Below are 14,166 nucleotides of genomic sequence, written 5' to 3'. Positions count from 1 at the left end.
TGTTTATGTACAAGTGTGTGTGTGTTTATGTACAAGTGTGTGTGTGTTTATGTACAAGTGTGTGTGTGTTTATGTACATGCGACCTCTGACTGTTGTGTTGGAAAGCCTCCCACCTGCTTTTAAATATGTGATAACTTCCGGTGAGCACTCAGCCTACATACGTACATATTCACTGCATTAGTTGTGGGGCTTTTCTCAGACCGGTCCAAGACTAAGTGTTGGGTTGAAAGGCTTTCCCAGTATAGTTCCTTCAATGAAGTGTTAACACAACTACCCCAACCCTGGTGTGCAACAAACAAGTGAATCCACACCACTTGAGACATGGGCCTCGGTCCACTTGGAGGTGGACTCGGGTGTGGTTGGGTTGACCTGAGCTCGTCTATGAACGCTAGCCAAACTAAAGAGACGAACCACTATTGCAGTTCGTTCACACTTGTAGTCCCTCACTCTGGTTCAAACCCCCCCCCCCCCCCCCCCCAAAATGTGGCGCTCAGCAGAGCAAAAAGTAAAGAATATGCAAAAAGTCACGCCTCATTTGGACCACATACGGTATGTGAAGTGTAGGGGAGACCAGGGTTGGTTGTCACACTTTGGACTCTCATGTGAATTGCTCATCATGAAAACATCTTCCAGTCGTCAGTCCTACATTGACTGAAGCTTCAGGTGTTGGCGTGAAATGTGTAGCTGTCATTTGACAACTCTTTGTAACAAAGACATAATTAACTAACAAAGACACTTTGACATTTAGTGACAACCCACCCACCAGGGGAATCGTGGTTGTCACACACAGATGGGGTTGTTTATTACAATGTTATTGGAACGGGACAAATCTACATCATCAGAATTATGCTGCCTTCACTGCTCTGGCACCAGTAGGGAACGTGAGCTGGGTTTAGACCGCCGTGAGACAGGTTTGTTTGACCATATTGATGATGTGTTGTTCCCTGGGGAATCCTATTATCGTCAATTCCGCTGTATAAACCACACTCACTAAAATTAGAGGTAAAAACAAGATATGTACATATATAAGCTGCGCTGATGTAAAATCCACACTTGTCCACGTCATTTAATGACATTGTCACTCACGTGTCTGTGAGGACCGGGCAGCTCTTTGACAGGAGCCACTCATGAGCTATGGAAAAAAAAGCAACGAACTTGCATTGGAAATTGCAGGACAGTCTGACAAACTACATTAAATGCATCACACAGCAACTTAACAGTCAAAACGTACATGTGCCAATCCGAGTTTGAAATAGCAAACTAGCTATTTTAACATCTCTCCATAATGCATTACTGCCAGAAGAGCAGTTCCTTGGAGAACAAGCAACACCGACGGATGGCACTGCAACGCTGCCTCTGTCCACCAGAAAGTTCCATAGGAGCCCATAGGCCAGAGGGCGGCTGACATCATTGCAGAACCCCTATGTCTTGTGGGAACATTTTTAAATTGTGGTTTTTGATTCATTTTGGTCCGTGAGGTATACCTTTGGAGTGTTGAGTTGTTGTGTGATGAATTTAGTGTGACAAGGTTGTCTGTGTGCTAATGTTTTGGTTCCCACCAAAGGAGTAGGAACTGTTTCTTCACTGACCAGCAAGCAGCAGAGTATTTAAACAGTTAGTAGTTCTGAAGTAAGGGAATGTCACAAGATTGGAATGTAGCCATAGATGAGCTGCATAAGCTGTAGAAGCTGCAGGGTTCAAAGTTTAATAAAAGTAGTGTCTTATAGACCATGCCGCAAGACACAGCCACATTGATAGACCAGTCAGTCAGAGCTTGTAGTTTCTCGCACCCGTTCCTGCAGTTATTTTGATGAATGCTGGTCTTACTGTGGTTGCTTTGTGGTGGCTTTGTTTTTGCTGTTGTGACTACAATTGTGTTGCGTTACATGGAAACACCCCCACCCCCACCCCCACCCCCACCCCCACTCCCACTCCCCGTTGGATCACTTTCATTAATTAGTGTCACTTAAAATAAAGGCATTCCAAGAGACTGCATTACACTCCAATATCCCCGCTAGAGGAGAAAGAAAAGAAAGCTGTCATGGTGATTGTCATGGTAATTTGTGAAATTACAATATGCTAATGTGATTATTGCGCTGGATGCTCAGCATTAATCAGCTTTTGCTGGCACTGTTGTCATATTCACCGCCAGGATTACTGTGGCACACCCCATTTTCTTTCAGGCGACGATCCGATTCTGAGGTTGACACCGCAGGGACCCACAAAAACGTGTGTTTCTTTGTTTGTTATTTATTTCTTTGTTTATTATTAACAAGTCAACAGTTTCCTCATTAAAGACGAAGAGAGAATAGAATAACGCTATAGCAATGTTGGCATAGATCCATCTGTAATGAAACTAATTAAACTACTGCCAGCTTATGCCTGAAGGTATTTCATAGATTTCATACATGCGTATGTACAGTATACCTGCTATGGTATACATTTTATTGATGAGAATGCAGAAAATATACCAGTCCTGTACGAGCATTACTCCCATGTAGATTGTATATCACTATTTATAGTACAAAGCATCTTAATGCTTTATATACATAAAACCACGTACCAGGATCTTCGCTCCAGCTGCTCCCGGCATTTCTCCATTCAGTGATTATGGATTCAACTAATGACTTGTTGGAATAGCAAAGAGCAGAAGGGAGAGTGGGACGTATAAACATAGGAGAGGACCGTGTGATGATCTGGTTTCCGCATGGAATGGCTTGAATCGAAAACCATATTCAAAAACCTTGTTAGCTTTTATGGACTCATTTGGAGCTTTCTTTGGATTTGTTAAGGTTATTTTCTCCGTTACACATCGACTAGGCCCAAAGGGGGACCATAGGCTATAGGTTGAGGGTCTCCTTTTGTTTTGCATGATATTAAGTTCTTGGGCATGGTTAAAGTACATAACCATGAATAGGAACCACGACGCATCATGAAACATTAGGATCCAAAAACCCTCACTTAGATTTGGTTAGTGAATTTCAAACTCTGACATGACCGTGATGCACCAGATAAATTGCTCACTTTGCTCGGGGCACACTAAATGCACACCGCCTGCTGCTGATCTAAAATAATAAAAAATGGACAAATATTTAAGTCCATCCTCTTCATCAAATGATGCAAAGGACCAAAGCGGCTAAGCTTAGAGTCTATTAAGACAGTTATGGAGTTTGGTTTTATTGAGAACAATGATGGAAGGTCAGAATGTGTCGTGTCTTCAGGCACTTGGAAATGAATCTGTGAAGCTAAGGCTTAATTAACACTAATTAATTCTGCCAGTCATTTTAATAACAGACAGTAAGTAGTAATAATATTTTCTTTATGTTGAAGTTGAAACAATGAAGTACGCTTCAAACAGTTTTTGTGGGCCCATTTGGATTGTTCCAGTCTGTTCATTTTCTGTAGGCTTTAAGATTTGGTCCTTCACAATTAAAGGGTCTTTAAGTTGATTTCCAAGAACCAAGTCTGAAGTACCCAGGTTGAAATGTAAATATTGCCCATGGCATCTGGTACAAATGGCAGAATTATTATAATTGTAAAATGTTCTCTTCTGTTTAAATGTTTAAGAAACCCTGGACTAGGTCGTTCAGGTAGTGTGGGTTTATTTCTGATCAGGCGGATGATCACCAACACTATAACGGTAGCGGACACTACAACACGTGTACTTCCAGCCAGGCGTTTACATACACTCGACATAGTCTTGATTGTCTCATTCATTTTGGGCCCAGTTGAACATTCACTTTTCCAGGATGGAATGATAGTAAGTCATGGGATTTTTTTAAATCCAGATTTAGATTTATTTGGCTGTTAAAGGTTATAGAATGTCTTTCAATTTGACAAGGCCTGCTCATCATATTTCCCAAGGTAGAAACTTAAAGGGGACCTATTACGCTCATTTTGGGCACTTTGTAATGACTTGTGTACTCCTATAGAGCAGCTACACACGATACCCACACAGAAAGCTATCTAGATCTTCCAGATTCTGCACCTCATTCTGCAGTTTTTCCAGGGACTCCCTGCTTCCTGCCCAAACGGTCTGTTGAATTCACTCCACCCCCGGCCCTTCTCTAGGTACGCCCACTCTGCTGTCATTGGTCACGCTCCCGAGGACTTCCGGATACATGCAGGCACTCTCCAGCCCACATAAGGAAGTCTGGATGGCACTGACACCAGTAGAATGAAGTCTGTAAAAGAGCGTGCACAGCCATCCAAGACTTTCAAATGCGCAAACCTCATTAGGCTTTGGTGAGGCGTCGACATCAAGAATACAACATCGTAACGACATTTATAGGTCAGAAGAGTGGAAAAAGCATAATGGGTCACCTTACAATGATCAGGGTCCTTCCTGAGATCCAAGATTGGGGCAACTTGTCCGAGTTCTTCACACCGTTGAGGATGCCGTCTCACAATGTGAATGAAATCATTTGGGACAAAAGAAAAAGCGTCCTGTTGTGTCTTTGCAGGTGGCTGCCATCAATCCCAGCCATCCACTTGCACAGATGTCTCTGCCCCCTTCCATGAAGAACTGCATCCAGCTGGCTGCCTGTGAGGCCAGCGAGCTGCTGCCGATGAACCCTGACCTCCCTGCTGACCTCTTCACCTCCTGCCTCACCACACCCATCAAGATCGCTCTGCGCTGGTAAGGCTTGTTTGCTAGCTTCTTTGTTTGCTGGGTGGAAACCAAAATAACGATTAACCCCTTGCTGTTCAGATGGCAAGAATCAGAATCAGAATCAGAATCAGAAAAGGTTTATTGCCATGTATGATCAAACACATACTAGGAATTTGTTTTGGTGTAGTAGGTGCATACACATCTATTAAAAAAGAATGAGGATACAAAATATGAAAATACAAAATATACAGAATAACAGTATAAATATATGTACACAGTCTGTTTTTGTTTGTTATTCCGGAAGTGCAGTCTGATTGTTTTTCCTAAGAGTCCAAACTGAGCGTTAATGTAACGTATACAATGAAAGTGTCAAAGTGTCAAGTTGTGGTTTTACGCCGTATCCCAGTACAACTTTTTCACTTCCAATTTTATATCAATGTTGCATCATTGAATATCACACAATTCTGATATGAAGCCTATATCAGCATGAATCATATATACTTTTATGAATTATTGTGTACAAATATGAAGTTAGAATGCTTTGTAAACTGGTTTTGGCACTTGTCTTGTATACCATTGAAGTGTTGAGTTGCTGTGTGATGATTGTGGAAGGAGGAAGGAAGGAATGGCCTTAATTGTCATTATACAAGATGTACAACGAAATTGGAGAGCTTCTCCTTACAGTGCCGTAGTCAAGTTTAAAAAACAAAAAATGTATATAAAGTAGAGTAAAAAAGACAATTTAACAAGATATATACAAGATATCCAAAATATACACATACGTAGTATTGCACAGGAGCATATGCAGGAGCAGATATATTAATTTTAGTGCAATGATCAGTGGGTCATAGTGCAAATAATGACTGGTGTGTACAGATGAGTAAAGTCACATATGAGTGTATTGTAATGGGTTGTTAAATAAATAAATATGATTGTAGACCTTTATCTAAGATGAGGCCGTGGGTCAGGCACATATATATATATATATATCGAGTAATGTACTTTAATGGTTTGACTGACACCTCACTCGACCCAATAGATAGCTGTTCACCCTGTCTGCTGGGACACAAAAGCGTAAAAAAGAGCCTCTTCTAATGTATGTCACCTGGGCCAATTACACCAATCTTAATGATGGCCAGTGAAATGGTAAAAACTCAGATATGCTGGATGAGGGCTGGGCTTTTGTCATAAGAGTGAGGAAGTCCTGCGTAAAGGAGCGACTGAGAATGTGGACTGGGTCTTAATAGTGCACCTTTTCATGTGTTTATTTAGTTTATAATGGTTTTCTTGAAGCTAATCACATGACTGCATTGTTTTGTCATCTGATATTTTTGTCTGATGGTAACATGTGGGAGTACATGGATGTATACGGCCTTGTACACAAAGGCAGTATGCAATGCACAGTAATATTCCTTTTTGATAAAGTATAAACCAAGTTCAAGTACGGTGCCGCAGAGATGATTGATCGTACGTGATCAATTATATTAGGCAGGAAAATAGTGTTAGTTCTGCAAGCTTGTCTCGATACCGCTGCATAACAATGTTAGATGGCTGAAGTTTACAGCAGCACGCTGGTTGCATCACCCGGGCGTCCTGCGTGTGTGCGAGCGAGCATGATGTTCTGAGTGTCTACTTGTTGTCAAGGGTTTGTACATTCGCTCGATGGCGATTGCATCACGTCAGCAGTCATTCACACACAAAATACAGAGTACATCATTTATGTAGGCAGTGTTGTGTTATTCCATGTTGTCAAGCAGTACAGTTTGATTCAGTACGCTAGGATATGCACTGTTGTGTAGTTTTAAAGGGCAGCAAATGCCAATAATTAAACCCTCTTTTGGCACCCTTCCATTGAGCCATCAATGCAGTGCCGTGCTGACTTTTTTTTTAATCGTTTATCTTAGTACCTCTACATGGAGCCTTTTGTAGTACAGTACAGTGCAGCACAGCACAGCACAGCGATCACCAAAGAATAATAATAATAATACATTGAATTATAAAGTGCTTTCAAAAAGTCAATGATGTAATACAAGGTAAAAGGTAAAACATATGCGTGTAGAAAATAGCATGATAACAGAAGAAAAAGACCTATGGAGTTGAGAACAAATGCATTTGAAAAGGCAGGCTATAAGCCGAGGTCCCAAGCGGCCATACGGGCTATGATGGATATGCCTGATGGATATGCCTGTGGTGCATTTGCTACCTGAGGTCATGGTTGGTGAATAACGGCGATCTTCATGTTGGCAAAGTTTTTGACGAAGCGTCATTAAGGACGGTGTGTAGTTGGTACAGTCCTTGAGCGTGAACCCTGCCACCCTGTAAATGAAGCATAACGCCACACCTCAGCAACAGCCATTACCTTATTCTTCCCTTTTGCTGCTAACACACAATTTTGGCGTTTTATTCTGCTTAATTTCACAAAGCCCTGGAGTACGAGTACGAGCTAGAAATATGTGAGTGGGCGAAAGGATACACCAATGTGTTTGCATATCTTGGTTTTAAAACTTTAATGAGGCGAAGCTAGGGATGGATGATGGTGGTGTGCAGCGAGGGGGGGGGGGGGGGGGGGAGAAGCAGGCAGGCTGAGTGCATGCTTACATTTCATTTCATTGCTCGGGTGAGAAGAAAATCATTACTGACAGAGATCCATCTTCAAGGGATTTTCCCTCTGCTGGAATAGGCTGGATGGCTTCTGGGATGTGGGTACTGGAACAGGGGAACAGGGGAACAGGGGAACAGGGGAACAGGGGAACAGGGGAACAGGGGAACAGGGTACTGGAGACGGAGCTTGGATATGTCGTGCAGATTTGCAGGAAAAAAAGCCAGTAAAAACCATAAATAACTGTAAATATACAATAGTCAGTTTTTGTCATCAATACAAATGAATATACATTACAACTGTTTTACATATATAGTTTATTCAATTAGTGAAATATCAAAACAGTGTTTCATAAAATTTGATATCATTTGAGATGTAAATATGACGGAAACTACATGGTCATGGCACACAAACCCCTCCACAGTAAGGCGTGTCCCTTGTCCGGGCATATGCTGCTACTTGAAATTTCGGTCCTTGTACAACTGGAGCAGGAGATACAGGAGATACAGGAGATACAGGAGATACAGGAGATACAGGAGATACAGGAGATACAGGAGATACAGGAGATACAGGAGATACAGGAGATACAGGAGATACAGGAGATACAGGAGATACAGGAGATACAGGAGATACAGGAGATACAGGAGATACAGGAGATACCCCGGTGGATCATCTGAGCACCTGTGAGCGCTGAGCCAGAGGGCAAAGCTCTCAATTAGTTTTATCCGCAGCGTGGCTGGTCTCTCTCTTCCAGATAGGGTGAGGAGCTCAACCACACCAGAGGGTCTTCAAGTCCAGCTGATGCTCCTTCACAGTAGAGGTGGATTGGGCATGCGGTTCAGATTCCTCCCATGTTCCAGGCATGCCCAGCCGGTCTACCATGGAGTAGACCTAGGACATGCTGAAGCGTAACACCGAAATCTACACAAGAATGAAAACAAATGTCAATGTTTGGTTCCTCAAAATTCTACAAGTGTGTTTGGAGTGCAAATCAATTCATTATGCCTATTACACTTGTCAGTCAGTTGGAAATTAGCGATTGAATATGAGGTACTTTGAGACGTAGAAGTATTCCTCAGCAAATAGTTCATCACCAGTTTGTTGTTTCTTTCCTCTTTTTTCCTGATTGCGTAGTCGCCACAGCGGATCTTTTGATCCGCATCCTGATTTTGGCTTGAGCACTTTATATTCGGGATGCCCTTCCTGACGAATGCCAATGATGCTTGCTCGTGGAGATTGGAACCCAGGGCGTTTCGTCTGGAGTCCATAATGCAAACCGCTACACCACGGCGGCTCTAAACGGTGTATCACCAGCATGTGTGTAAATAAGCTGGCTATTTTTGTTCATGAAATGATGTACCATTGAGCTGCTGAAATCTGGTTGGATGAATGTCTTGGATCAGGAAGCCAGTAGACAGCTTTCAAGAATCTGGAGGAAACACTTTGGACCACAACCACCCCCTCTTCATTTTCTTCCTCTAAATGTAATTTTCAATTGGCCTGCTTGCTTTTTATTCCTAGTCATTTGGACTTTTTCCTTTCCATCTCCTAATTTTGCAGCCCTTCTGTGCATTCTTCACAAGCGTTTCCAGCATCAGAACATTACTTGGACCTAGTAATGGGTCGTAAAGCAGGTTTCCATCGCTTCCTTTTGAAGGGAGGAGATGTTTTTACCATCAACCATCACTTTTGGACTAGTTTGACACTGAGCATAGAGCTTGACCACAAAACCAGGATGTTTGCTTTGCTGACATCCGAGGTTTGAGCACTATTTAGCTGGAAATTGCCAAGCTAAACTTTGCTCATGGGCAAATGTCAGAGAAATTGAATGCCTCACAAGGATGATGCACAACAACCCTTTGGGCCGGAAGTGTGAAATTGTTGAGCACACTCATGGACTGACTTTTGTTTTAAAATCAGGTCTTGTGGAGGTGGATGTTGTCATCAATACATGCGTTCCATTGTACAGGATAAATATGAACACCACACCCAGCATCAGGAAGTTCACTGGCAGCATTCCCCTGCACAATATGACATTAGCGCTCAATGAGCAAAATAACCCCTTTTCATGAATAATATTTTGAATGTAACCCTTTTTATTAGGGATGTTCTGAGTGAAATCGGGTGATATATATATATGATATATATAAATAGCAATTTGTTTTCTTGTAAGAGCTACTTTTACAAAATGAAAATGGTCAAGAGCTACTCATTTTGGTAACATCAACGCCAATCTAAACTGGTGAGTTATTTTTTTGTGGCACGTTTTGCCACGAAAATCACTCTCACAAAGACAGGAAGTCAGGAAGACAGGAAGTCCCACACCCGGCAGATATGCTTGTTATGGTTGCTGCAGCGGGGACGGTACTAATCAGCGGGGTGGAACTAATCAGCGGGGTGGAACTAATCGGCGGATGGGATCAGCGTTATAAAGCAAGGTCGATATCGGTCGATATAGATCCAGTGCTTTTTCACTGATATGGGCAAATCGGTGGCCGATCGATCGGCGCACCCCTAATTCTTATTTTCCCGACAGTCAGTCACGGACGTATCATCCAGTGCATATTCCCAACGTAACATGAACATGTACTAATACACGTTTGATGCCAGTTGCTACGACTCAAGCATCTTGGATCAGTTTGGCCTTCCCTGAAGGTTTGAAGATTTACCTTAGTAATATTGACCCTCTTGTCTTGGATAGCATTCAAAATCAATAGGTCTCTTACTTTGGCAAAAGCAATAATTCCTGAAAGTTCCCACAGCCGTATGTTTTGCTCCTTTTTTGGCACCTTGAAGCTGTAAATGGATTGTGGTGCTTTGTTGCATCCGTGCTTCATTAAAAAGAGAAATATTTTAATTGAAATATGTCCTGTATTCTGCTAATTGTATTCTTCTTCAGACTTCATGGCCGTTTCGGAGTATCTAAGGTAGCCTTTTCTGGAGTGGGATGTGAATCAAAATAGCTGTAGATAAGAGCACAGTAAAACTCCCTCCTGTCTTCCATGATGTCTCCTCTCTGCCAACCTCTCCATTTTTATCTACCGGGACGTCTTTACACAGGGGTTGGGTAGAAAAAGCTCTCCTAATGCAGCCCTTCTGCTTTGTCTATGCTATGTTTACATGGGCTTGACTCTGGCTGCCAGACTCCCTTTTTGTTTACCACATCTGCTCATGTTTGGGGATTTGCTTTTTCTCTTCTTACAGAGATTGCAGTGTTTTTGTTGTTTGTTAAAAGAATCCTGGCTATGTCAAATAAAGTAATAACATAGAACTGACGATTGCATTGGTGCAGGCCAAGGCGATCACAGTCGCTGGTGTGGAGCAAATCATTGAAAACATCCACGATGCCGCTGTTGTATCCCTACTTAATTTCCTCTTAACGCCAGACACTCCAGGCCCAGGCTGGATTATGTCGTGAGGGATGTCACCTTTCAAGTTTGGTGTCAGTACCTTACGTCAGTGTTTCCCAGCCCTTTTTATCTCGTGTACCCCCACAGCCTGTTTGGCATACCATGAGTACCCTGCCACTCGTACACGTTGATAGTACTCCAAGAGTAGAATGGAACACAACTGATCATTAAGATATTTTTAAAAGCCGTCCCTTTCAGCACTGACAATTTTCATGATTTTGATTTTTCAAGGCACACAGAAGATTGTGTTCTTGGGCTATATAGACATAGTGTATACCGAAAAAAAAAAAGCTTGTCTCTACGTTTTTAAGTTCTTTAGTAATCAGCAATACAACATAGGTAACATAGGTAAGTTCAGTTGTAAGTAATAAAAGGGAATAATTGTATTATTTGATATGTTACATTGTCTTATGTTGTATTTATGTCTGGTTAAATTCACATTGTGAATACAATACATTGTATTCACTAAAATCTTTGTCTTTCTGATTATAGTGATGATAACAAATTCAAGGTAAAATCATTCAATGATATTGAAAGACTCGGGCAGTACTGCCCTTGTATTTACTTGGTATCGGATCTGTGCCAAAGTTTACCCACACCAATTAAAACCGTGTTTCTTTTGACAAAATGCTGTATAAGTAGAAACACGTGTATATATACGTAGACACACGTGTGTGTATATACGTAGACACACGTGTGTGTATATATACGTAGACACATGTGTATATATACGTAGACACGTGTGTGTATATATACGTAGACACATAGACACACTTCCCCCTGTAGGTGGGCAATGACAGACAAATGGACTCTCTCCTCCCACCTATCAAGGCACCCTGCTGTGACTCACGGCTGGCCATGTACATCTCCACACAACACAGCCAAGCTAAACGGTAATACCGCCCCCTCCGTGTACCGGCGATCACCAAAGTACACCAGTCAAGGAAATGGCGACATGAATAGAGTCTTTGAAACTGTCAGTGTTAAGTAATGGACGCCTTTTGTCCTAATGTTCGTTGTCGTCTTTATTACTCAACTTCACTTGTTTCTTTCTTTTTTCAAGGTTTTGTATGCAGAAGAGCTCCAAGTTGGTGCCAGGGGTTACGTTAGACCTGATTGAGAAGTAAGTCATATTCATAAGTTTCCTTTCATACCTTCAAACTATTCATACTTTTATACAAACTTTTGTTCAAGACGACACGGTCTACAGAGATTAAAATGTGTCTGTCTTATGTCTGCATGTTGGCCATGTCTATATTGGGCTCTCCTCCCCGTTGTCAGCTGTCATGTTGCTGATAGTCGTCATGGAGGTACAGTGGGGAAAGCAACTATTTGATTTTGGAGGTTACAAAGATATGAACAGTCCATCATTTCATGGTACACAAAATAACATGAAATACACTTTATACAATACTTTGTACAGCGGGACAAAAAGTCAGCGGAAACCCGAAAGGTACACTAAGTACACATTATAGTATACATGCACAGGGTATCCATTATATACCTCATATACCTTTATCACGACAAGATATGAGCCATATTGTATGACAAAATAGTGTACTTTTTATGTATACTGAAACATAACTAACCTAACCCTGTGGTTTTACCGATTGTGGGTAAGTATTTGATCCCGGTAAAAAAAAGTGGCCTTGTTGGCAAACACAGAAGGTCAGAAGTTTCTTGTAGTTGGCACACGTCAGGAGGGATTTTGCTCAGAGGAACATCCTCAAAGCAGAATGTTTCCACCTCCACGTTTAACAGGAGGGATAATAGTCACCATTTTTCTGCCTTCAAATGCATCCCGTCCACTTGATGCCAAATAACTCCATTTTGGTCTCACGTGACCACATCACGTCTCCTAAACCTTGTTTGACTCCTCATGTGTTGATTGTGAAACCTCAGATGGGCACTGCTGGATCTCGATCCATTACAGGAACGTGTGTGACTAATGCTTTCCTTGGCAACTGTGCTCCCGAATCCCCTTTAGAACCTTTGGGCTCGTCCCTCACCTTTCTCAAAATCAATAGGTGAAATCTTGCATGGAGCCCAAGAGTGAGGGCTATCTTCTGTGCTGTCTTCCATTTTTGCTCCTCCGTTTCTCACCAAGCTTCATATGGATGCTTTTGTAGCCCATTCCAGTCTACAAAGACTGTCTCCATCTTTCTAATTGAGTAAACTTAGAAAATACCCAAGCACAGGATCAAATGCAATACTTAGTTTCCCTATTGTGTAATTCTCTACCTTTATTTGTCTCCCAGCCGAAGCGGGAGTCATTTGGCACATTTAAAGCTCCATATTTCTTTAGCACAGCTCTCTTGCCAACTGAACATGTTTTGCTGTTTGGCACACTCTCCCAGATGGATATTAGTTCATAATATGGATGTCAAATCCAGAACCAAGGTGTGACTTATTCCCACGCTACAGAAAGTCAAATGAAAGCTCAGCACTAAATTGGCTGAGGAGACTTCATGATAGCATTTGAAGCAGACACATCATTAGGAAATTCTACATTCTTAGTTTAGGCTGGCTTTCAATCTTAAGTCTTAGGTTTTCTCTTCTGACTTGATTGTGCTAATCAGGACTAGTGATAATCGGCAGTATTCCAGCATAAGGAGCCCCAATACACCCCCAGGACCACCACTGCCTTGCTAACGGAGCTGAGGGTAAATGTGATAGACCTAAACCCTATTAAGTACCTGTGGAGGAGTGCAATGGGTCTAACACCCACAGTGGATGTTACCGTGGATCCAGCAGTGGAAAAAGATTCCAGAGGCAACCTCCATGCCCGAGAGAGTTAAGACAATGTTTGGAAATAATAGCATACATGAAATATTCACACTTTGTGCCAAGTTTGGATAGTTTCGCTTGAGGGTGTACTGGCTTTTCTTGACACCGACTTTCAATGATTGTCTGATGACTTATGAGGGGACAGTCCATTTTCACTGTAATCCAAGGTGTACACTGACTACTGTACATTGTTTAAAAGTGTTCTTTTTTCAGTGTTGTCCCATGAAAAAATATAATAACATTTTTGTTGAAATGTGAGTGTGTACTCACTTCTGTGAGGTATTGTAAAAACATGAAAGTTCACATTTTTCACTGAGGGGTAGAGGTTTGTCATGTTGCATCAAGAGTGAACTATGGCAATGGCTATGTCACAGACTTGAATAATGAATAAGGGAGTCAAACAGGCCAGGAATAGTATTACTAAATGCTGAAGTATAAAAATATATCTAAAAACATTTCTACTGAGGTAGCAGCTCTAATAACAGCAGGTAGGGCATTCAGCGGTGTTGGAGCCCGAATAGAAAAGGCTCTAGAGCCCGCATACTTGGTCTCAAAAGACCAGCGTGTTCTGAGCGTAGATTTCTGGCGTAGGGTACAACTAGGTAAACCATATAGGAATGTGCCTATAGCCCAGTGGGAGGCTGATGTCATTGCAGCACCCCAACGAATGCGTTGCTCAAATGCAATGCATTATGGGAAAACTTTAAAAGAGCCCCCACCAATTAAAAACTGGTATTGGTCCATGTTTTTACATTTG

General features: G+C 41.9%; 1 protein-coding gene across 5 annotated transcripts in view; it reads left to right on the top strand.

The window, feature by feature from the left end:
• The window catches only part of rptor (regulatory associated protein of MTOR, complex 1), a 130,779-nt gene that overhangs the window by 39,509 nt on the left and 77,104 nt on the right, over nucleotides 1–14,166 (top strand). For all 5 annotated transcript variants that reach the window (XM_058073778.1, XM_058073705.1, XM_058073456.1 and 2 more), the window contains 2 exons: nucleotides 4,465–4,640; nucleotides 11,686–11,745. In XM_058073778.1, the coding sequence (XP_057929761.1) occupies nucleotides 4,465–4,640; nucleotides 11,686–11,745 (236 nt within the window). The remainder of the gene's footprint in view (nucleotides 1–4,464; nucleotides 4,641–11,685; nucleotides 11,746–14,166) is intronic.

Source organism: Doryrhamphus excisus, chromosome 1 (assembly GCF_030265055.1).
Source record: "Doryrhamphus excisus isolate RoL2022-K1 chromosome 1, RoL_Dexc_1.0, whole genome shotgun sequence".
Classification (NCBI taxonomy): domain Eukaryota; kingdom Metazoa; phylum Chordata; class Actinopteri; order Syngnathiformes; family Syngnathidae; genus Doryrhamphus; species Doryrhamphus excisus.
This window is presented reverse-complemented; position numbering and strand designations above follow the sequence as displayed.